We start from the raw sequence: 25,115 nt of genomic DNA on the forward strand, positions 1-25,115 counted from the left end.
AGCGAGAACAATGAGGCGTTGCGGCACTCTTTCGAAAACGACGTCGGTCGGTATGTAAAGTTTGTTTATGACGAGAGCGCGAAGAACCGCGAGAGGTGCACAATGCCGACGCGAATGTCTGTCATCCGAGGGCACCGATTGTTTCGTCGGTTAATTAATATCGACGCAGGGATTACGTGGCCGTGGGGAGAAAACTGTATCGGTTAACGAGTGACATTTGCGGAGAACGTTTGCCCGAGATACGCCACTTTGAACGGCTATTTAATCTGCTGATTGGTCAATCGGACCAACGTGCCTGCTGGCCGAGCAGATGAAACGCAGATAACGTGTAGCTACATATAGAGTAATGCTCCCCTGCCGACAGATAAACAACGCACGGTTGCAGGTGGAGGACATGCGGGCGAAGCAGAAGCGTAATCGGCGCGACATTATCGCTTATGCAATCAAAACCTCACGTCGATTTACGTTGCTTTCAGATCGAGGCGACGGCGGCTACGACGGCAGTAGCGGGCAGCCCGCTTTCCTGGCACATCCCAAGGCCGTCATTGGTGGGACGAAGCGAGAGGAACAGCGAGAATGGTAGCTGGGCTCATCATCTGCACCCGAACTCGCCATCCAGAGGATCCACCTCGTCGCAGGGATCCACCGCCAGTACACACGTAAGCGAGAAGAGATTGCGTAGCTTCCAAGATAACGTAAACGACAGGGTGATACCTCGGAGAGAGTCCAGAGATATCTTCGAGAAGACTAAGTAGCCAATTGCCAAATTTAGATTCGAGGTTTCACTGATCCCAGAAGAACTCTGAAGTTTCATGATTATAATTAATAGATTCAGTCAGAAGCAACGGTAGTTACACAAGATGGAATTAGCGAAGAAATTTCGAGCGAACCGTTCACAACTGATAGATGAGCGAATTACGATCTCGTGTTGCAGAGTGCCGCGTCGGGCACATTACTCTTGACAGCCGCGAACCTGGCCAATCTCGCTGCTATTCATCCACCCACGGTGACAACGCCGAAACAGATGGACACCGCATCAGTGGCGAGCAGCACCCACTTCACAGTGGTGAACGGCCTGGGCAGACCGACGACCGTCTACAGGAAGTCCTACTGCGCGAGAAATCAGCTCACAGTGCTCGTCTGTACGATGACTTTCCTATTCATGGTCGGCCTGCTTCTCGGGATTCTCTACATGGAAAGTAAGTATATCTCCTGTGGCGAGTTTGATCGAATCAAAAGCCCCTTGGTCTACTCCGCGATGTTGCTTACGTCGAGTGCCTTTGAATCTAGTCTCCACCAGTCTCCGGTGCTTTTTGCTTCTGATTACAGTGAGAATTCGCGACAAGTACCACTAGGCCGGCGAGAGTTGAGCTTGTCGAGTGATCGTGGATTGTCCTCTGCAAGTTCACCCGAACAGAAGAGACAGAGGAGCGCACGAGCAACGAGAAACGAATAGGACCCCGAAGCGAATGAATTTTTGCCAAGCGATTGATGTTAGGGTTCTCGATCACTGTCGACGAAATCATTCGTATTTATAATGTACATGTATATTATCACTTAGTATGTTAGAGCGACTCGATTAGACGTTCTCGATCAGAAACAAAGTTTCAAAGGCTGTATTGCACCGTGTTTCGCGTGCGGTACGTGAAAACTCAGTAATTACATTCATGTAATAAGCTAGCTTTAGGTAAGATCGTATAGATAGCACGAACGCGATCCTAAACCGTTGGGCCACTCGATTATCTCGCGAGGGGACTGACTCGCGTTCTTCGAAATTTGATGAGTATCGTAGAATATTTACTTCTACCCATATTTTCTTTCCTTTTTTTTTTCTCCTTTTTTTTTCTAATGTTTAAGGTCAGACGACGACACGATGCATAGATTACGATACACAGACGACTAGTGTAATTTCGTTTGTATCACTGCTGGAGCTTGGTCCTCCGAGCTTCGAATAAATTTCCAGATATCGTTAATTTAAATTAAATATAAATCGAAATGATTTGAATAGAAATTTTCGATTTAAATTTAATTCGAATTAAAGGCAACAACTACTCGATTGTAATCAGACAAATGCGTTTGAGGAAAGTTGTCGTCGTCCAGCGAAACATTTCGTAAGTCGATACGCACAAGTATTTCTTCGATTAACGTTGACGGACAGTTCGGGGCAATCGACGAAACGGGAGTAAGATAGGCGGATATGTGTTAATTTTAGGGGTCGTTATTTAATTGTTACTAACAGAAAGAACGCTTGAATCAAACCTGGATTCCGCATGCCAGGGTGTCGAGTTCCAGGGAATGTACGGAAAAGCAATGAGCAGCGATCGTGTCGATCGCTGACTCGCAACTGTGATATTACTTGCGTATTAATTAATCGTCGATTCAACAAGAAACTGTCGAACCATGAAGAAAATACGAATGTTATTTTATTTCCCCTCTCTCCATCCCCTCTCTCCTGATAAGATTAATACATATGGCAATGTACCGTTTGCTTTTCTCCCTTTCATTATAAGGCGTGCAAAAGATATTTCGAAGAGTGACGAACGAAAAGAAACTTGCTTCAAAGGTCAACAAAATATATAGATAACTATATAGACTAAATATTTTTGGACTAGTACCGTTTAGATATTCGCAGAAAATCAATCTAAACGCGATAAAGTAAAATATAAGATAAATAGAGTACTTTGAATTTTATGATTCCACTAGAGCATAGATGCAATAGCTATTTAAATATCAGAAATCATCTTACTATTGGCTTTTACATAATACGTTATAAAGTTTCAAAAATAAAATTCTCTTAAAGATACAAACTTTTGTTATGTTTGTGGATAAATATTTTGCCATTTTCATGCAAAGAAAAACATCGATGTTACTTACCTCCAAGTCGTAAAGTGCCTGTGACCATTTGTAGTTTGGTAGATCTGCGCCGTTTCCACTGTTAGGCCTAAGTTTGTTCTTATCCTTTTCGTCTTCTTCATCGTCGTCCATGTTTTCCTCTTTTGTATCAGCAGTTGTGTTACTTCCACTTGGGCCAGGAACAGCAGGTGACTCTTTTGCCAATTTCTGTAACAAAAAGGCAAACAGAGGGTAATTAAGTAAAATGTCATTACAATTTTATCTACGATAATTATGATGTAAACATTATTATACGTACTTTACTATCTATTTCCTCTTGTAACGTAGCAGCCTGATCATCGGTTAATTCAACAATCTTTGAATCCAAATTAAATATATCTTTAGCATTTTCTTCTTTCTTCTTCATTTCTAACCTCTCTATACGACGTCTCTCCTGTTCTGCACGTTCAGCCTTATCAATAGCTGCTTTAGCAACAGCAGTAGCTTGGTATTTCTTGAACTTGCTAGTGACAAGCTGCAATCAAGTATAAACGTAGCAATATAAATTACCATGATGAGATAATGGAATCATTTATATGACACAAGATTGCACAAGTAATACACAAAAGATAATTACCTTTTCTGCTGCTCCTTCCCCGCCCCCCGTGTAAAAATCAGTTTTTCTCGCGAGGAAACTGAAGAATGTGTCAAGAAGCTGCAATGTAAACGATATTTCGTAAATAGTTTTCGAATTACTTAGCAAATAATGCAGTTGCTACGAGTGAAACCTAACCTAACCGGTAACGAAACGACACTCACATCTTGTATACCGCCTTCCAGTTGCTGCGCCATAGCCAGCAACATTCCGTCGAATTTTTCTTCGTTGTTTGTCATTATTCTTCAGGTTTCGTGACAAATTTCCTACGAAATACCGAATAAACCACTAAATGTTTCACACTGACGCTAAATACAATGCAACTTTCTTCGCACACCACGTTTTGTCAGAAAACTCTGGAATTATCGACCAAACACGATTTCATGCGATGTACGTGGCGCCATCTTGCGTGAAACGTAGAGGAAAAATGTCCGTTAACTATCTGCGGATCATCCCATTTTGTATTCCAACGAGATACAATAATCAATTAATTTTATCTTTAAAAAAGTATAAAAATGAATTTTCTATTGCAAGAAAGCCCATCGGAGTAAAATACTTTATTCGATCGATGCATACAATTTGCTGAAACTATTACCGTTCGGGAACATCGAAGTTAACCGTAGAATGATAATTCTTTACCATCTCGGATACGTAACATTCCTCGAATGACGCAATAAACGCGATATCACTTGCAAAACACTCGGCTTGTCGTAGAACCCTTCACTTTGCTTACGATCGTGCCCGGCGAATCATTTTCAATTTGATGTAAACGATAATCTCTTACTTCGGCGTCAAAACGTTAATGGGTTTCGCGTAACGAGAACGAAATTATTAACTGACCCGGCCGAAAATTTATGCAAGGCGAACGTTGTAAAAAAGTAGGTTAAAGAAGTGAAAACAGCGTCCTTCGGGCGCGAATACGTAGGCCGTTACAATTATTGCAAACAAATAATTTTTCTTGCACCAAGATGATTCATTAGCGAAAGCAGTTGGTCCCGCAAACACGAGGAATGCACTTATTTTCATACGAATATTTCGCCAATGATGCAACTCGAATAACGAATAAACGTCTACTGGTCGATTGGCTGGATCTATTCTACCGTCGTTTCTCGACCTTCGGCATAGTTCACGCGTATTTCGGCACTGCCTTTGGCACTGATTAAGTTACAGTTTCGATGTAACCATTGCTGCATTTATTTTATTTTAAATTGTTTAAAAAAAAAAAAAATATGGCATACGATAGGGCAAGAAGGTTTCCGAAATTAATCACCCAAACACCGCCCACAATTGGGCCAGGAACGTACGACGTATCGGAGTTGCCACAACCTAAAAGACATCTCGGTAAAACAGTTAAATACAATATTTAACACCTCGAGACGTTAAAATATATATAATTATTCTCGTAGCCGATTTTTATCCATTTCTTTCCGGAACCAAGAGGGAGACTGTTATTATACAGAGAGATGCTGAGCGATTACCAGGACCCACCACGTATCGTTTAAAAGCACCTGCACGACATATACCAGAAAGTAGTTCCTTAAAATTAAGCCGTTCGACGCTGATTCTAGATAAATATTCGTGTTGAAAGAATCGGAAATTACAGGGCGGCGTCAGCATCGATTTTACGGAAGTCAGGTTCAAGGATAAGATACCCGAAGGTCCAGGCCCGGTAGACTATGACGTGGCCACCGATTTACTTAAACCACAAAAAATAAGATCTCATCCAGGTACCTGGAGAGGTCCTGCTGGAAAGGTGTCTATTTATAAGTATATCTTGTAGACGTACACATTTTTTATCAATATTTTGACACCGTTCCTTTCATTTTGACAATGAATCATAGCTATGGCTAACTCGACCCCCTCGTTCGATCATTCCCACTCCCACATCCGTCCCTGACAAAAATTACCCAGGATATACCGTCAACGAATACGGCAGTCTAGTAAAAACGCTGCCAGTTAGAAAGAGGTCAACTTTTCTGTACAACGTCCCCAGAGAAGTAAATGTTCCTTCTTAAAAAACAAAACGGCGCAAAGAAAAGTAAAAAGGAGGAAGAAAAATACGGGTTGAGAATGAAACGCGAACAATTTCTAGGAGACAAATACCACGACGTTGATGTACAAAGGTAACTTTTGGAGCAGGATGACAGGAAGAACCGAGCCGAGACCTTTCTTGACTCCAGGCCCTGGAGATTACGAACACGAAACGAAGATGACAGCCACTCAGGTGCACGACGAGACAGTGAGAGAAGCGAAGAGGATGTCATCCTGGCAGCCTCGTTTCCTTGACACGTTGTACAGGAAAAAAATGCGCGAAGTAACTGAGCCTCGAAACATGTTCCCTGAAGTAGCTAATTCGTAACGCTCAAAGTGAATCTTCGTTTATAGAATTTTCCAGCTCCCAATAGCTACGACGTGAAAGGCAATTTCGATAAATACCACAGTGTCCCGTGCAAGTGCGACCCGTATGCTTTAGAACCAGTCCCTTTTGGGCAAACTTCTAAGGTATGGTTCTTCGAGACAACTTGTAAAAATTTGTGTACGATAAATTCGTACTTCGTTGCAGAGATTCGATTACGGGTCGCAACCTGACGTACCTGGCCCAGGTATGTACGATCCCCGGGTCCAGGTGAAGTGTACAGGCTCCATTTACCAAGCACCTTTTGGTACCTGTGCTAGTCGGTTTAGAAAGGTTTCCGAAGACACGGGACCAGGTGAGACTAACAATTTGACAATTTTATTGAACAATTATTCTTCTTTTCTACCGTGTGTTTGAGTCTGAAATATGGAATAGGATTGCTGGTACATTATCCAGGAGGCACGTTTCTCTTGCAGGCCCCAGCGATTACCATTTGAACGTCGGTAACTTGGCTTACGAGTCACAGGAGCGATACAGGTACACCTGTACGAGGCCAGTGCAGCCTGAAGTGTACCTCGATGAAATTTCCATGTACAAAGAGGGAGATTACGAATCCGAATGTTCGGAGGAAGAAATGGAAGAACAGAGGAGCAACGTGTACCACGCTGCTTTTAGATCTAGGACAGAGAGGTTCCCCAGAATCGGAAAGGTAAATGACAAACCTGATTTTCCAAATTTTGCGAATTTTATTCTTCCCACTTTTTCGATAATAACTACGAAACCACGTGGCGAAAGAAACTCGACAGATATGTACGGTAGCGAGCTCAGCTGGGACCTAAGACAGATCCTGTATACAGTTGACACCACACTGCACACAGATGTCGCTACTATTACAGTCACGTAACCTAGCGACTCGAATTCGCAAAATGAAATACATCAAACCCATCACGATGCACAGAAGAATACAGTCCTTCTACAACCCTCTTCTACAACCTCATCTTCAACGAAAAAAAAAAAGAACGGCTGACTAAGAACCAAAAGACCCTACCAAGCAATACCAGTGTTCGTCTCCGTGTCTCTCTACCATGTTCCCGCAAATCACGGAGAAAAATCAGACCAGTCCACCGCCCGAAGCTGAGTCAGTGAGCAAAGAAGGATGGAGCGCGGTGAAGATTGAAAATGTTAACCAGGGACGGTGCGATTTCTTTAACGAGGTCCTTGCCGGCGATTCGGACAGCAGTGGTGACGATAAGTCTGCGGCGAGACCGGAACCGGAGGATTCTTTCGCGTCGGGCCGGGGAGCCGTGAACTAGCCGGGGTCCAGGTAATCCTCGGAGCGCAAGGTAATCAGGAGAGGTCGAGACGAAATTAATGGCGGCGGATCGAAGCGATGCATCTGTACCCGGGGCGGTTCGAGACCAGGATCCAATTTGCCCGTTAATCGAGAGACCGTCGAGGCGGATTCGACGGTGTAGCCGCAGATAGGCCAGGATAGAACGGGACACAGCCGGAACAACGCGCGTTGCTGCCTCTGTCGCAGCACGCTGACATCTCCTTTGAGGTCGGCATCGCGTTCCTCGCCGCTTAAAGGTGGAATCCTTCTGTGAGAGCCGCCTTTTGAAGAGCGGCTTCAAGTTCGCGTTTGACAGGTGGACACGCAGAAATTTCATTAAACGCCGTTTTTCCCAGGCAACACGACGAAATCGTTGCTAGTGGTTTCCGATCGGTTCACCTGCTTCCGCAATTACCTCGGGATCAGAGATGCTCGTGGTATCGATGTAAAGAGCGACGGAGACAGGCTATGGTAATTTTAATAAATTCGCAACGACATCGTTGAAAGTCGATTTCGAGAGGATAAGAGGTACGCTTTATACGAGCGCTGAAGTTATACGTCGCTTTTGTCGCGCGGAATTATCTCGACGCGACGATAAAACGCAGGAAGAAGGTGTCGTCGCGAATTCTTACGATCGCCGGATAAGGACGTCGGGGAGAGAAGACGACGAGGACGACGACGACGACGACGACGACGACATCGTTGAGATTCGGGTACGACGGTATTTACATAACGTAGAGAAGCGTCGTAACTCGACAGCGGCGGAAATGACGTCCTGCCATGCTCTGGAGGTCATTTCCACGTAGCGGCGCGTGGCCGACGTAGCCCGGAGAAATCACTTCCGGTTCGCTGAGCCGGAAATTCGAGCCAATCCCTGGCACGGTGCGTCTATCCACCCTCGAAACGCAAAACGCGGATCGTCAGGAATATCGACGTTTAGTATTCATTTCTGAATCTCAAGAGATCGACCGTTGTCGTCCAGGGCCGTATCGAGTTGTCGACGAGAGCGGCTTAATTGACGAGCACTGATCAAATACCGGAAACGAATGGATTTATGCTTGCTGACTCGAGTGTAATCGATTACCCGTGGAACCCGGCAAAGACAACTCGACGAATGGCAAGAAGAAACGGTCGCCGCTTTCGCGAGCAAATGCCCGTGAAATGCTTTACATTATCGGACGATTATCGGGAATTTCTTGTATTCCATAGCCCTGTACTTTTAAAACGAACAATGCTCGAATTGTTCTTTTATACGATATCTCTCTCTATATATACCCTCTACCTCGTCGACGAAGATGGGAAAGTCTACGAAACGAGTCGACATCCGTGCAAATCTAATCAATGCTCGAGGGGCGCCATTACTCTGCGATTTCGAAAAATTACGAACCCGTATTATTCAATATTTGCAGACGGCTCCCGATCCTGGAGCTTACGAGGTCTTAACGGCTTTCAAGGCAAATCGTGATAAATGCGACTTCCTTTGCCCCCGAATGGCTGCTCCCTTCGGGACGAGGAGCGTTCGACGGCTACAGATTGCGCGCGACGACAAGGACTTGCCAGGTACACCCGTCGAATATATCAGAAAAATCCTTTCTTAATCATCGAACCATTTTCTAGATCCGACCTACTACGACGTGTCCGGCGACATATCGGAGAACGCGAAGGGTGGTGTGATACCTCGATCCCGACCGATAGATGACACACCGGTCACCCCGGCACCGGATCGCTATTGCGTAAGTTTCCCTGGGCTAAATCAACGAAGCTGGTTGGATGGAACGAGCACTGCGCGAAGAGGGAAACGGTCGTTTCGCGGACGATTTCGGGGCCGTTGTTTTCACGGAACAACGGTGCAACAACGAAACGAAAATCGAAACTGGAGCTTGGTGGATGGCTCGCGTATTTTCACGTCGAAATTTCTATTCCGTTCTGTCGGTTCACGTATACCGGTATTTACTTTGTTGTCACGGGCCAGGATATTGCGTGCTCGGTGCGCGCGCGGGAATAATACCGGATACTTCAGATGGTGATGTATGAGCCGCGCGTTACGAGATGGTTAGATGGGCCAACGTCGGTCTGTATTACCTCTGTCCGACGTGGTTCCACGGGGCACGGACCGGCTTCGTAAATAGCCCGAATTGAAACGGAAGTCCTCCTTTTTCCTGCGCTGCACGTCTTTCGCGCGGACCGGCGAGATGAATGCGTCGAGGGAATGGTGGTCCCGTGAATGTAAAGTTTGGAAAATTGTATCGTCCCGCTGCTTGTCTACCACGTACGTATTCCGTTGCGGAATGGAAAGATATGTTTCCTCTTCCACGCTGCGTATGTATGATCTTCCGATTTGTCTTTGCGCCAGTGGTTACAGGCGGAATTCCGATTTTACTCCTTAATTTCGCTGATTGGAAGGTTCGTGTATGATCATGTTACGAGGTACCATTACGAACATATTAAATGGTTAGAATTATTTCAGGAATAAACCTTATCTAGGGTATGGATGAACCTGTACCGCACGTTAACTCTGCAGCATAGGATTTCAGATAACAAAATAGACCCACGTTGCACAAAAATTTTATTGCGCTTAATATGTTTCGTTACTTGGGCTGTTCGCTATGTCAATTTTATAAAAATTTCACACGGAATCGCAGATGATCGATATCACAAATATATATGCGATATAGGATACAAGGATGTGGAAGGAGATTGAAGCATGGAAGATAGAAAATTTCTGGGTGAATAAGTCATTAAGTTGACACGAATGACCAAGTGTCCGGTGGATAAAAAATTAAAAAATAGGCTTCGAATTATCGAATCGAAAAAGATATTGAAGAATTGATTACACGTATATCTCTTTGCGGCACAGGATTTTAGATAATAAAATAGACCATGTTACACAGAAATTTTATTGCGTTTTAAATGAAACAAAATTGGTATATTTTTACTAATAAGGGAATTGCATAATGTAAAAACATAAAACTGGGAAAAGAAGATTGTCGCGATAAACCTTCCGCTTGCAACAATTGATGAACCTGTACTGGCATATTGAATGTTGCCAACACGAACGAATACGTTTATAACATTTGTCGAAGGTATTACCAACTGCTTTACGTAAATAAGACGAAATATAAAAATGTCCCATGCATTACGATGTCTCAAAAAGGTAGGACACTTTTAACCCTTTGCACTCGAGAGGCGCATTCCAGTCGCCATTTAATTAGATTCTAAAGATCATTGTTAATTAATATCTCGAATTTAAAATTGCCCAAACGACGCGTAGAATATCGAGGTAAAATAATTCTACGTCTTGCAATTAATTTGCACTTCTTATTTTCCATTTTGAAAATATCGTCGACTTCATGGCAGAAAGTCTTCGGATTACTATGTTTGTGTAACGAAAAGATCGTCGAGTGCAAAGGGTCAATCCCACTGTGCCCCAAAGAATTAATTGACTTTGATGTGCGAAAATTATAATTTACGAATTCGTTCATCGATCGAGTATTTTAACTCTTAGCTCATGGAAATGACTGTGTTTTAATATTGAAAAAGTACATTAATTAATGAGTATGCATGATATTAAAAATTTAATTCAACGAAAAATTTCATCCCTCTCAGATTCACCCCTATCTCTCGTCGTCGGTGGTGAAGAAATCGTTCAATGTCTCCCTGGGCAAACCGAAGGCTATCGCGGAGTTGGAGGAACAGGAAAAACAAAATAAGGGAGCTCGTTGTCCGTGCACGAGGAAGAAACTTCGCTGGTTCAGTCCATCCGTACAGGAATACAAGTGTCACACGTTTTCCATCTGATGGAGAACTACCCTCGATACACCCTCTTTCATAAAATCTTACAAGAATCTATCACAGTTTGCTACTAACAAATATACACGCATTTGTCTGCAAAATTACGAATTTTTCCCTGCCAAGTTGCAATCGCAGAATTTGTTATTTCAAATTCGTAGCATCCTCTCGTCCCCTTTTCGGCGTGTATTTTAATAATTCCGCTGGGTGGAACGTCCTCGAATTTATCCGTTAACACACAATTATTATTCGCGTGCGCTGCGGATGACACGCGGGCAACGGTCATCGAGCGAGAATTTCCAAGCGTGTAAATCAAACGCAACGCGGCTCTTGCGAATAATAGATTCCCCGAAGATTTTCACGCTGAAGCACGTTCAAGTCGAGGACGCTTGGGACGCGAGAACGGTGGAGAACTCGGCGGATGAACGAAATAGAGAATTTCAATTGTAATCCCGCGCTCGCGTCGTGGCTTTCACGAATCGGCTGACCCCGCAACCCCCTCACTCGTGACGGCCGTCATCGACGTAAATTATTCGACGATGCTTACAAAAACGTTGATCGACACTGGCCAAATTTATTCGATTACCACGTATAATAAAATCATCGTGCACACGCGTGCGCGAAAATCGCTGTGAGCGACTGCACAACGCGTATGAATCTAAATGCGACGGAAGTAACGTCGACAGGTGTCCACTGACTTCTATGGCGAATGCAAAGAGGATGTTTGGCTTGCCAACGATATTCGAGCCGATGTCGCGATAATGTTGGAATAAATCGCGAAATAATGCTAGAACTGCCACTGCAACTAATATCACGTTCACGAAAAAATTATGCAAATTCACCGAATATTTAATCCTTTGCACTCCCTTGTCGAGTGTGACTCGACATCAATTTTTATCACAAGAACTCCTATGTCGAGTTACACCCGAAGTTTTTTGATTCTTTATTTACTGAACAGGAAAACAGAAAATAAGTAACTGCTTCAATTACTTAAATTCAAAATATATGAATAACTATACTTAATATAATCAGTAAATAAAATTCTTTGAAGTAAGTAGCAATCGAGGAACTATCCTGTGAAGTAAATTTCAAATCAAAAGTGGGGGTTATTGGCAACAAAATTGAAAAATAATTCGGAGTACAAAGGGTTAATCCGAAGAATTATAGAAATTCGGTATCTTAAATGATCAATATCTTGAAAATGAAAATATATTACGTATAACCTATTAATTTACAATGACATTTATGACATAGATATATAGCAACAGTTAATCTGATAGAATGGAAATAAATAGGTACGTGCAATTATTTATTTATTTATGTATAAAATAAATTTACATTTTGCAAAAGGTGCAAACTGAAATTAGTATCACCAAAAATAGTTGCGTTTAGTATTAGTATTACGAAATAATTCCTCGATGCTAGACCTGCTACTGCAATTAATATCACGTTCACGAAAAAATTATGCGAGGTCACCGAATATATTTATTCGGAATAATTATAGAAGTTATCTTAAATGACCGGTATCTCGAAAAGGAAAATATATTACGTATAACGTTTTAATTTACAATGACATTTACGACGTTGATATATAGCAATAATTAATCTGATACGATGGAAATAAATAGGTACATGCAATTACTTATTTATGTATAAAATAAATTTACATTTTTCAAAAGGTGCAAACTAAAATTAGTATTACCAAAAATAGTCACGTATAAAACCCACAAAGTTAATCGTTTAGACTGGATTTAATGGTTTTACACTTAATCCGCAGAAATTCGTAAATTAGAGCGAAATTTTCTTGCCCGGTTAGGCTAAAAGTTTCGCGCAAAGATATGATTAATGGGGAAATATCGGTGTTATAGATTGATAGAGTTAGGTATGAATACTTGGATATTGAACCCGCCGGATTATGAGCCAAGTATCGGACGTAAATGGAGCGATATATTATCATCATAATGTATACGAAACACTAAAAGCCAAGCCAAGAAACGTCGGAGTACGAGCGTGCTTGGCCTGGACTTTGATCGATCACTGTGAATGGAAACTCGGTTACTCGTACATTACCTTCCTCTATAGTTCCCTCAAAGAGCTTCTTGCACTACCCCTAAGACGTTGAACCTGTTTCTCGAAATTCCACCCTCTCGCAATATCGTTCCTATGCCCCGTTAAAAGTCCATCGAATCTCTCTCTCTCTCTCTATAATACACAGGTAAAATTTAACTCTAATAATAGGATTGATAAAATTATACGAACATAGCAGAAATATTTCTAGTGTAATTATAATTGTGATAGAAATATTTCGAAAATAATTTCTACAGGAATTCGGTCCCGTCTGGTCCGTCCACGACTGTCCGTTTCTCCTTACGCGCGCAGAATTGAATCCACCAGCAGCGAAGAACACAATCTTTGCGGTGCTTCCTTATTTAAAATTGACTCCGATGGGAAAAAGCTGCAAGTCGGTGCTATCCCGACGCGTCATCCGTCGTGTATTTCGTTTTCTACCATCGTTGTCGGGTAATAAATACTTTAATTGCGAGGGGGAGAGCTTCTCCTTTTATCTGCGCGCGGAGCTCCCTTCGGCGAAAAGAATCCTTCGAGGGTATTTAAAGTCTCGTAGTTACTTTCGTAATTACTCTTCGTTTCGCTTGGTACGGTGGCAAACAGGAGGAAAATAATAAAAGGGAAGAGGAAAAAGGAGGGTGAAGGTAAAAACGAAAACGAAGAACAGCCGCGGTCGTAATGCTTTTTCCTCTGCTCCTGGGATCTGAATATTTATGTACTGGATGTTCTCACTGACGTATGCAATCTTCGGCAAGCCCGTGGAAAAACCGCCCACCGTTTCGTCTCTTATCGTCTATTTGCATTCTTCGGCCCGATGATATAATTTATGAACGGCTCCGAAATCATTGCGCACGACGGACTTATTTTTAACCCGAACCGTGAGACTTTCTCGATATTTCCTGCAGCCAATAGGAACTATGGCCCGAGAATAATCTTGTCAGGTCGTTCGATCAAATTTAGATAATATTTCACATTTGAAAATATTCCACGACAAAATGTCATCCAGGATTGTATTTTTATGCACGTCTCCATCCTTCACGGCATATATTAATTAATTACCGAAAATCTAATTAAAATAAAATTATTGAAAATATTCCTAGAACTGCTCGACAGAAATCAGTATAGGATAAATTTAAAATTGGAATTTTTCCGAAAGATCGTTCCACCAGATAAATCTCCTATAAGTCAAGAGGAACAATTACCTATCTTTCATCTAGTACGTAGATAAGACGATTACAAGTGCGTAAGTCCAGACTAATAGGATTATCTATAACTTCTCATACATATTCTCACCTCCGTATCTACCTTGGAGACAATCGCACGTGAAAGTACACTTTCGAGGATTCGTATGTTTGCGGTAAGGTCGTTCGCTCGTTTTTACTGCCTGAGAACATACCGTTAATTCCGTCGAAAATTTGTACGATATTTGAACAACGGTTACACGAGTGCAAACATAGAAGTGGACAAATTATTCGGTGCCTGAACTTCGGGCGTCAGAATCCGACAAACGCTTCCCGAAACCGTAAAACGGAACCGCGAGTTCGTGATTTATAAAAATTAAACGAAAGGCCTCAGAATTTGCAAAAAACGCGATCAATCGTGGAACACGCGATGCAAGGACAGCTCGAATCCATAAACCTCTCCCTACGGTTACCGGTGTGAACCCTCTGCGTGTTTTTAAAGCCGGTAATCGGAGAAGCGCGGAATTCTTCTCGCGCTCGCAGCGTGGCGCGACGACGCGTGTATCATCGCGGCGAAATGTAGCGTCGACGTCGACGTATAGTCGTCGACGACGTATCGTAGCCGCTAATTTCCTCGCGGAATCGTCACACTCCGGTTGTCACCGGGTCCGGGAAGCAATTCCGTAGATTCCTGCCTCGAAGGAATGCTCCCTTTGATCGCAGCTCGCTGGCATCGCTCTTAACAAGAGGCGACGGATAACTCGCCGTCCCGATTCTCCCGTTATAGCTCCGCTTCTCCTTTGAAACACCTAGCTACGTCGTGCAGGCGAGGCGAAACGCGACATTTATCAAAAATTCCGGTCGGACGGTCGCGATTGTCTAGCCGCGTGTCGGTGCCACGTCGTTTTGAATCGAGCGCCGGGCCGCCATGACGACGATGGCGGATGACGGCGGATGACGGCGGACGGCGATTGACGCGGGTCATTTTGCGGTCGGGGAACACAATGGAGGCCGGCGGTGAATCTTGTTGACGCGAGCACGAGATGTCATCTCGTGACCGGTCGGCCACGAACCCCGGCGTACCGTGTACTTTGGAAATTGCCACTTCGCCGGAGGTGGCCATCTTCTTGAAATAGTGTCCCGTGGAAGCGATAGAATTCGCGCGGAGTCAGTGGCAAGCGAATAAAGAGCAGTTGATGCTAGACGCGAGAGGAAAGAGCAGTCGAGATTAGAACGAAAATGGTCGCCGAGCTTTCGGGCAGTCGCGTGCGAATGTCTTTCGCAAATGGCTATGTCGATTGAAAGAGATAGAGAAACGGAGACAGTAGAATGCACGCTTGCGAGAATAAATGGCGGGGAAAATACGCGTGCGGTTAGGAGTCGGTTGAGAGTCAGTGAGGAATCAGTGTTGCGAGTCGGTATTAAGCGAGTCTGAGTCAGAGTGCAGAGGAAAGGAGGAGGAGTTTTGGTGCGTGATTCATATCGTTATCCCGCTGGTAAATATAATTATTATTCCAGGTCGAATTTCAACGCTCTCGCGACACCGATAAATTTCTTGAATAACGAATCATCGCAGAGGTGGAATTTTGAATAATTTCCCTGAACAAACGGTCGGAGCGGAGGGTGGTTTGGAACGAGTGAGCGGCGCGAGCATATAGATCGGAAACACGAACACGCGCAGTCCATGTAAACTCCTTGTGAACAATTTCAACAGGATCCGCGCGATATCGGGGTGCTCTGTTAATCGGCGGATCTCCAGTCGGCGTTGATAATGTGGCGGGACTCGCAACGAGGACGACATTACCGTCGCAACCCCACGTCGGACAGGGCCAAGGGTATCAATCAGTGGTACATGAAAGGGGCGCGGTTCGGCCACGTCTGTCGTCGGATCTCGCATTGTCTGGCCGCGACAGATAGACAGAAGCGACGCGAACTTCCGACGTATCTCTATCCGATGACGCCTGTGCCACTGGAAACGCCGCCACGTTACTTTGTTCGCGACCTCCCCATCGTCGACGCCTCTTGCGGGGTGTTAATAAATTTTCCGAGCCAACCGACGCGCGCAGACGGCCGATTGCGTACGGGCGCAGTTTCCCCTGTCGTCCTCCGTCCCGCGTTTTATGGAAATTAAAAAGTTAAGGGTCGCCCCATGGACGTTCAGAGGCCACTGGCTCCCTCTCGCGATTCAACTCTCGAGCTTTGTCCTCGAAAGAGTTTCCAGACTTTCGTCCCCGGCGTTGTCCGACAAGCGGCACCAAAGGATTGTTACAGCGCAAGACGTTTGCAGAGGACGATCCGAGAGATTGGAAAATTTCCATGGCGAACTTCGGAAGAACTAGTCCCAGCTTCGGGGACAATGTCGCGATTCGAACGTTTTAATTCGACGATTCCGTGGGATGGAAGCAACGCTGTTACGGAGCTAAGTACAGAGGCGTAGACTGCGAACCGAGGAATTATTTGTTTCTTCCGATTCAACGCAGAGGAGACGTCGTGGCGAACAAAGGGGGTAGACGAAGTTCCTGGCCGAGACAGGATCCTTTCTCGTCTCGAAAGGCTTGCCCCCTTAAAAGCAACTGGCTGCACCGTGGAAAACAAAGGACCTTTCCATCCGAGTGTTTCTATTTCCCCTTTTTTTTCTTCTCCCGCTTCTATCGCGCGAGCCTGTGCACTGTGTATCGAGCAGTCGCTCGTGGAAACCCATTGTTCGCTCGCATGACTACGAACCGGCGAACGAAAATCCAACGTAGGTAAAGCGAACGAGCTACGTCCGGCGATAAAAGTAGTCGTAACGGTGCCTTTGACTTCTCTATTCGCTTTGCCGAGACACCCGGCTCCTCGAGACGTGCCACCTGACAAGAGAACTTCCGCCACTGGGCCACGTTTCTGTCCTACGCACGTCCACTTGACCTCGCGAGCATGCTCGAGCCGCATTTCGTCCACATTCTCCAGTAGACACAGGGTTGACGTCGCGTCACGGAACAACAGCAGGTATGCGTTTGCCTGACATCGCTCCGCGTCACGTTTACCCCAGCGTAGACCATGTACCCGAGGGTGTATTAACGTCTGCCGAGGAAAAAGACTACTCCCGCAGCGATCAAAAATTTATTCAAATTCGCCGGATATCAATCTTTTCCCGGTCCAAGGAAACGCTACTTAAAAGAATGAGAAACACCCTTCTCTCGTAACTCTGCGTTTTTTCCTAGCGGCAACAACGCGATGAAATAAGTCAACGTCACCGTGTTGTATACGAGAAAAGGCACAACGGGATCATACGAGAGTATTTAATTTCTCGCGAAACAAACGAGAAACTGGCGCCAGGTTTTTAGGGAAAGCGCGCACATCCAGCCGTCCTTTGAATACGCGCAGCGAGGGTGTCGCAACAAAGGTGAAACACGGTGTCCTCTCGCGTTTCCGAGCGAGATCCGGCCGACTCTGCTCGCCAGGCGGATGCACACGCATGAAAAGTCCGCGATATGGGGTGAAACTTCTTTTTTTCCCTCCCTCTCTTTCTCTCTCTTATGGCCAGCCACGCCACGATCTCTGGCCATTTAGCCAACGAGCCGACTCGGCTGTGAGTCATCTTCCCCTTTCGTCGGCTCTCCCTCGCGCTGCTCGATGCATTCGATGCGTCGTCGTAACTCTTGTCCCATTCAGTCCGAGGCGACCGTAAAATCGAGCGTTTCTTCGAGCCAGGGCGACCGACAATGGTGATTTATGTCGGCGTGAGACATCGCGACGTCTCACTTCCGCCGATCCACGGCCACGTTTCCCGCCATACAGCGAGTACGTACGTACGTGTGTCTGACGTGCGCTGCGACAGATCGAAACCCAGTGAAACTGGTTTCCCCTTTACTGCCGCTAGCCCGTTCCAATTTTCCGGGGTGTAAAAGTTTTACTTTTCGTCGTGCGCGCGGTTCCCGATGTCGAGGGGGTGGAATAATTACGAGAACCGGAAGCGAAAGCTGTTCCGCTAGCCATCGGGAAGGGTGCTCGGTGGTTCGTACCCGGAACTTCAACCCTCGCTGGAAATAAATTTATAAAAATTGCAATAAACCACGACGACGAGCGAGGAGTGCTCGACTTGGCCAAGGAAGCGATAATCCTGTACGATACGTCGCGAAAATACGAGAGAGGCAGCGTTGCTGGAAAATAACGGCGGGACCATAGCCGGACCGGATATTAATATCTCGAGGATGGCGAAATCTGGAAAGAGAGGAACAATGGCGCGAGGTTCACGGAGGTCTGGCCTGGACAGGCTCTCGACGTAGCGATGCCTCGTCCTACTGTTAGGTATACTTTTATCTGCGGCCCGTGGGCGCGAAAACGTACTCGCCAAGTATCCGGTGGCGCATCCGGCGTTCCAGCGGCGAAAGGGGTCGAAGAAGGCTCTGGTGGTGGTGGGTGGACGGCCCGTCCGTGAGTTTCAGCTCTCTGTTATCGGCGGTCGCCGGTCGGGGTGGCAAGCACGGACATTTAAAATGCAGATTAGCGCGCGAGAGAGCCGTGTAGCGTACGCGAACGCAGACGTGAACGTAAGAGCGAGGCTAGTGTTTTATTGGGGCCAGCTTCCGTTTTCCTTTCCCACCCCGACAGACCGCTCTGCCACGCCGCGATGCCACCGCGAAGATAAAGTCACCTCCGAGCTTCAACCAGTCCGCTAATTTATTGATCCCAGATTTATTGGTCGGTTACGCCCCGTCGCGGCCTTAATTGCCTCCGCGAGAACTTCGACGGACTCTAATAGGAAGGGAGAGTCAGAGTACGTTAGGGTGGAATATCACTGACAGTCTTCCCTTTTTTCCCTTTGTTCCTTTTCCGTCCGTGGAAATTCCAAGATCGCGGACGACGATCGAATCTCGTCGCGAGATACTTGGTTCTGTCCACGTTGAAAGCCGGAAGAACGGCGTTTACGTAGACTCGGCTCTTTTAAAATATTACCGACCGATCCCAGGCTAGTAGGAAAGTGAGCGACATCGGAAATCCAGCCAGGAAACTCGTCCGAAGTTTACCCGGCCAATCGGCGCGGGGACGAGATCCTTTCGCGACTTATCGAAGCCGAAGATCAAAGCGAGTCCGTAACTCGAGGCAAACCGTCGTGATTCCGAGGTAAACCAAGAAGATCCAGTCTAACTCGAGAGAGTGCGCGTAAGAAAGAGAGAGAGAGAGAGAGGGGGGCGACTGGTTGGGCTGTGTAAACGCAAGAACCAGCAGGTGGCAGGTGGTGGCGTTAAGCCGACTCCAGAACTTGTCGATTTACCCATGGTGTAACGAGCTTAAAACACGAGTCGCTCTAGCTACCCTCTCCCCTCGGCCCTTCCGCCCCCGAAGCGTCGCCGCCGTCGACTATCGCACCCCTTCGACTCTATCTTTCCCCCTTCTTCACCGTTGCACATCTATCCATCCATCCGTCTATCCGCCAAGTCTCTCTCCGTTTCTCTTTCGCGTCGGAAGCCACGAGCGTTTGGCAGTTACATGAAATACGAGGGTGAAACTCACTGGATGCGCATTGTCCGGTTGCACCGTTCGAAGCAGAGCCAGTAACAATAGATGGGGGTGACCTCGGCTCGATTGTCCTTTAATTTACGGGAATTGCAACCCCCTGCCATCGGCTACGTTCGCGTCCAGCTACTACCGCTGCCACCACCCGACCACCCCCGCGCAAACCGTCGCCGCAACCACTCACGAGTCCCCCCCTTCTCCTCGGTGTCGTGCCGTGGGGTGGCGGGCGAGCCCTCTCTTCACGCGTCAAGCTCGTTGAGCGCGCGAACGCACGCCACGAGCTTAATTCGATCTCCATAATCGCTCGGGCTTTACATAATCGGGGAGTGCTAATACCGATTCCCGCTACAACCGATTCTCGCCATAGTCGGGCCGCGATTGAGCGGCACGGATTACACCTGCACGCCGATCTAGGCACCTAACCAACTCTCCCACCCTGCCCTCCGCACCCTAATGTTCAGGTGCGCCACGATCGAGTGTCGTTCGAGAAAATCGCCCGTATTAACTGCTTCATACCCGACCTGTTTTTCCCTGCTTACTACCCCGACATCGCTTTGGGGTTATCGAATCAGCCGGTAATTAAATTCCGTAGGAATTTCCGATATATCGTTGCCTGCCCGTCTGTTGTCCGGTCTACTCGTCCTTCTTGTTTTTCCACCCTCTCTCCTTCGCGTCAAATTACGACTAAACTCGGATCTGAAATTAAAATCTGATCGCTCGATCGTGAGGTCGAAATTGGAATTCGGTGCTTTGTCAGTTTGGACGTGGGCGAGAGGACGTTCCACGGCTGAAATATATCTCTGTAGACGCGGGGTGGTTAGGAATCTTTTTTACTACCGTTATTCAGGCAGAATTTTCGATCGATTCGCTCGCAAGAAGTCTCTCCTACCCTAGATCGCGCGACGGTAGTCGAAGCCGGTTCCAGCGCGGCAAAGACGGGCCTGTTTCTTACCCCGTGGAAGTTTACTGCTTCCGACAGAAGCCACGGGCGTCGTGAGTCAGATGAACGCGAGTGCAACGGAGCAAAACTAACGGGGACACGATCGACCTGTTTCTTACCCCGTGGAAGTTTACTGCTTCCGACAGAAACCACGGGCGTCGTGAGTCAGATGAACGCGAGTGCAACGGAGCAAAACTAACGGGGACACGATCGGTAGGTGGCATTTCGTGACTGCGATCCGGATGATCTCTGGGCTGTCGGGGCGATTTCTTTGAGGGATAAATCCGACGACGACGGAGGAATTAGGACGGGAGAGTGCGGTCATGTGCGTAAGTGCAACCGAAGGACGCTGCCGTGTGCGGGCTCCGCCGGCGAACAATCGTTTTGCACCCTCCGCGCGAAACGGAAAATGTATCTCGCTTGACAGAGCTCAAACAAAGGGTAGGACAGTACCCACCCCTGACGTCCTCTTCCCCCCTACCCTCTTTCTTCCCGTGTCCTATCTTCTGTCCTCCGGTTTCCGCTCTCTCGCGTGACATTAGCAGGACAAATAGTCCTCCTAGAGCTGTCAAGGCATTAACAGTCGCGGCTTCATCCTCGCGCATTAACGCACCCCCGTTGAAAGCGAAACTCGAGATTCGGTCGGATTCGAGTAAACAGCCGATGTGTCCGAGATTATATTGCACGTGGAATGAATTTATGATAATATCGGCGATTTTTACGGAGTGCAGATTTTTAAGCTTGATTTAAAGGGGTCGTTGGTACAGCAGCGGTCGTTGCGGGGGATTACGATAGCTCTTTGTCGAGGTACTTTACTGCCACGGTATACACACGGAAGATTCCCTTGGATGAACTCGTCGCGTATCCTCGCGATTTGTCACAGGATTAACGTCATACCCCGATCCTCCCATATCCGTTTGGACTCTTATAACGAGCAAAGTTTTCGCCGCGGTTTGCCGGAAGTAGTTTGTTCCTGGGAACTTGTACTCGGTAAGCAGTACTTGGCGGAGGGTGCACGGCTGCGTGGACCAATTAAAACGTTGGGACTAGACGTCCATTAGGCTGTTCGAGCAATTGATAAAGCCCGAACGTTTTCCAAACATTTCGCGGACATTTTGACGAGATTGTTCGACAGCGCGTTACGTATTCGACGCGTTCGACGAACGAAAGATCCATCGACGGACGTGAAAGGCGATTCAATTTTAATTGACACTAATTCCCGACAGAATTCAATTTCGCGATTTAATTAACATCGGCCCTAGAGGCGAGGCGTCAAACACGAGCAATCCGGCCGGTCGCTTTCCGGCGACGCGCATTTTAGTTTCACGGAGCACGGTTTTTCGCTGTTGGTCGAAAGTGGCAGAGAGAATGAGAAAGAGCGAGAGAGAGAGAGAGGGAGAGAGAGAGCGAGCAGACGAAGACAAATAACAGGCCAGGGCGCACCGCAAGATTTCCCATCTACGGGTACCAGCGTCGCCTGGACTTCGACAAAGTAAACACCGGCTTCAGTCTCGTGGAAAAGACCAGCGAGAAAGCTCGTTAAAAACTTTCCAAAGCCAGATACGTCCGCCGTCGTGACGGTGGCCGCGTCGGTTTCGTTACGAGAACTTGCTAGCCAGCCGAGCTCCTCGAGCACAATGTCGTCTTCGCTCGACGCGACAAGAAAGGTACGTTAAGCTCCTTCCCGGTCACCGGGATTACGCTCCGCCAACTGGGTATTTTGTAGCGAGAAAATTGAAGATTTGCTCGATTACTTTTAAGCATTACGGAATTGTGCAGGAGACCAGTGTGAAACGAAGATCAAACACACTGGACATCGCTGTGGAATATACGCGAACTCTCTGACACAGTCACAGTTTGGTATTCCAGTGTCTGTATATCCAAATATCAAAGTTCACAAATCGTATAAAACTAAATACTAAAACAAATTTTACATCCTAGCGATGTGGGAGCGATCCGTTCCCCCGCGTCTTGTCTTTTGACAGCGCGTGGCTTTTGTCTCCCGTTTCCTGGAGACGTCTTTGACCTGCGTGGCCCTAAACAGTCAGGTCAGTTCTAACCACTTGCGCTGGAAAGACGTGCCACGCACGTCGTAATGCTTTTGTGGCAGAATCGCCAACAACGTGGTATACACGTCGTGACGTCTCCCGGTGAGTTACAATAGACTATTCTGACATACGCGACTGTGAATTTCTTGCCAGCACGAATGTTTAATAAACATCTATACAATTTTTCCACCATTTCCACTGGTTACTATTTCTTTGCATTATAACTCCTTAACATAGACAATCGAGAAGCAGTATATTATATTTGCATGTACAAACTTTTGTAAATTTTACAGGGTTTGTTACAATTTTTAGAAATTACACAAGTGCTTTTAATACGTGATTCAATTCACAAAGGAGAGCAAAGATTGCTCGCATTGCTATAAAGTTGGAAAGTTGCAAAGGTGCAGCAAAGTCAGCACGAAGGGGACAGACTCGAGTGATCGACTCGCTGCGTCGACGGGACCACTGGCAACCGCTATATCCGGAGGACCTTATCGATCGTGTAGATCTCTTAACCAGTCGCCCACGCTTCAAGTTCACGCTGACCACGTTTCGTCCTGGCCACGTTCCCTCGCCCCGCGTTTTATCTTCGTACACGCGTTTCTCTCTTTCCCGTAATAACACGAGCCGATACAAGGGCCAGGTCGTCCGGACAAATAACGATCCCGGTCTCCCTGTGAAACAGAATCCGTCCCCTTAGAACGATGTATAGTATATTTCTCGCCGATCCTATTCTCCTTTCGCAACGGTTCGGCGGTCGTTTAAATTAATTAATACGCCGTGACAGCGGAACGTACGATTACCGGTCCGGCTGCAACCATGGGTAAAACGATGCGCGAATAAGTGCAGAAGCAAGCCACCGTGCAGTGGATCAAGTAGCAACGAATCCAAATGGAAAACGTTACATCGGCGTAATTCTCGTTACCGAAGGCCAGCGTCGCCGGGAAAGATATACGAGATGGCATAGGAATTTCATTTAATCCGAGGTTCCGCGCGGTCGGCCGAGATTCGATTTATGGTGTAATCAGGGTCTGCGCGACTCTTCGCTCTTCCCATGAACCGGGGTTTCTCTTTCGTGCGACGAGCGCGACCGGCCTCCAAACACCGCGCAGCCCTTTTGTACTCTCCTACGGGCCCGTGTTCCCGCACATCTAAATGGTTGCATCGGGAAAGGAAGAAATGGAATTCCCGACATTGTCCACGGCTTCGGTTATGGTTATGCTACACTCACCGCCGCGATTTGCAACGTCTTCTTCTCCCGACGCAAGTACCAAAGAAATTGCTGTGACGGAACCGGCATGTCCGTCGATCTGTTATGCTCGTGGAATCGAATAGGAATTTATACTGAGTTATCTCTGGTATTCGATTACCCTCCAGAAACCGGCCAGAGGAAATTGAATATTAGCTTTAATAAATTTTATACGAGTCTTCCCTTTCGGTCCACTTTTACTCCAATTATTCTTTCTTTCGCGACGTTTAAGAATCCAATACCAAACGAGTCGATGTAATTATTCGTATTAATTTTACCCTGTTTCTGGGATACGTGCGTGAACAATAGACAACGTTAATAGCGTTATTTTTTGGTGATTGTCAGAATAAAATATCCCAAAGGCTCGATTTTAACCGATTAATTACTGTAACGTTACGGAAAATTGGATTACATTTCGGTCCACGTTTACTCCAATTATTATAGGTCTCCTTTGACGTTTAAGAATCCATGTAATTTTTGATGTTAATTTTATTCTGTTTCTGGGATACGTATGTGAACAATAGACAACGTTAATAGCGTTATTTTTTGGTAATTGTCAGAATAAAATATCTGAAAGGCACGATTTTGACCGATTAATTGCTGTAACGTTACGGAAAATTGGATTATATTTCGGTCCACGTTTACTCCAATTATTATAGGTCCCCTTTGACGTTTAAGAACGCATGTAATTGTCGATGTTAATTTTATCCTGTTTCTGGGATGCGTATGTGAACAATAGACAACGTTAACAGCGTTATTTTTTTGGTAATTGTCAGAATAAAATATCTAAAAGGCACGATTTTGACCAATTAATTGCTGTAACGTTACGGAAAATTGGATTATATTTTGGTCCACGTTTACTCCAATTATTGTATGTCTTATCAGAGGAAAAATTCTTTCTCTTTCGACGTTTAAGAATGCATGTAATTGTCGACGTTAATTTTATCCTGCTTCTGGGATACGTATGTGAATAATAAACAACGTTAATAGTATTATTTCTTGGCAATTGACAGGATAAAATATCCGAAAGCTACGATTTTGACCGATTCATTGCTACTCTCTGATAAAATTATTCCAAGGCATCTTGACCAAAGGCATCACAGATGAAAGTACCCCAAGATCCCCAAACCTGACCAAATATCCCGGGAAACTTCTCTAAGAATAAC

At 46.0% G+C, this 25,115-nt stretch overlaps 3 protein-coding genes across 3 annotated transcripts in view; 2 read left to right on the forward strand and 1 right to left on the reverse strand.

Annotated features, from left to right (window-relative positions):
• The window catches only part of LOC108555211 (uncharacterized), a 15,280-nt gene extending 12,799 nt beyond the window's left edge, over positions 1-2,481 (forward strand). Inside the window, exons 2-4 of the mRNA XM_017910755.1 lie at positions 477-659; positions 935-1,199; positions 1,330-2,481. Of these exons, the coding sequence (XP_017766244.1) occupies positions 477-659; positions 935-1,199; positions 1,330-1,355 (474 nt within the window). The 3' untranslated portion in view covers positions 1,356-2,481. The remainder of the gene's footprint in view (positions 1-476; positions 660-934; positions 1,200-1,329) is intronic.
• The window catches only part of nudC (nuclear distribution C, dynein complex regulator), a 98,111-nt gene extending 94,288 nt beyond the window's left edge, over positions 1-3,823 (reverse strand). Inside the window, exons 1-4 of the mRNA XM_017910754.1 lie at positions 3,652-3,823; positions 3,470-3,547; positions 3,152-3,367; positions 2,875-3,060 (exon numbers count right to left, since the gene is read on the reverse strand). Coding sequence (XP_017766243.1) covers positions 2,875-3,060; positions 3,152-3,367; positions 3,470-3,547; positions 3,652-3,726 — 555 coding nt within the window. The 5' untranslated portion in view covers positions 3,727-3,823. The remainder of the gene's footprint in view (positions 1-2,874; positions 3,061-3,151; positions 3,368-3,469; positions 3,548-3,651) is intronic.
• An 893-nt stretch (positions 3,824-4,716) lies between these two features.
• Positions 4,717-10,974, forward strand: LOC108555175 (sperm-tail PG-rich repeat-containing protein 2). The gene is made up of 9 exons (XM_017910722.1): positions 4,717-4,836; positions 5,091-5,240; positions 5,580-5,726; positions 5,873-5,989; positions 6,051-6,198; positions 6,320-6,552; positions 8,586-8,736; positions 8,794-8,909; positions 10,783-10,974. The coding sequence occupies exons 1-9, from the start codon at positions 4,717-4,719 to the stop codon at positions 10,972-10,974; spliced, it is 1,374 nt and encodes a 457-aa protein (XP_017766211.1).
• The last annotated feature ends 14,141 nt before the right edge of the window (positions 10,975-25,115 follow it).

Source organism: Eufriesea mexicana, unplaced genomic scaffold (assembly GCF_001483705.2).
Source record: "Eufriesea mexicana isolate 0111107269 unplaced genomic scaffold, ASM148370v2 scaffold143, whole genome shotgun sequence".
Lineage (NCBI taxonomy): Eukaryota > Metazoa > Arthropoda > Insecta > Hymenoptera > Apidae > Eufriesea > Eufriesea mexicana.

Excerpts from the sequence above, each read along its gene's own strand:
- LOC108555175 (XM_017910722.1), top strand. The coding sequence starts at position 4,717 with ATGGCATACGATAGGGCAAGAAGGTTTCCGAAATTAATCACCCAAACA. Across the intron at positions 6,199-6,319 it reads TTCCGAAGACACGGGACCAG|GCCCCAGCGATTACCATTTG; the intron begins GTGAGACTAACA and ends TTTCTCTTGCAG. Across the intron at positions 8,910-10,782 it reads CGGCACCGGATCGCTATTGC|ATTCACCCCTATCTCTCGTC; the intron begins GTAAGTTTCCCT and ends CATCCCTCTCAG.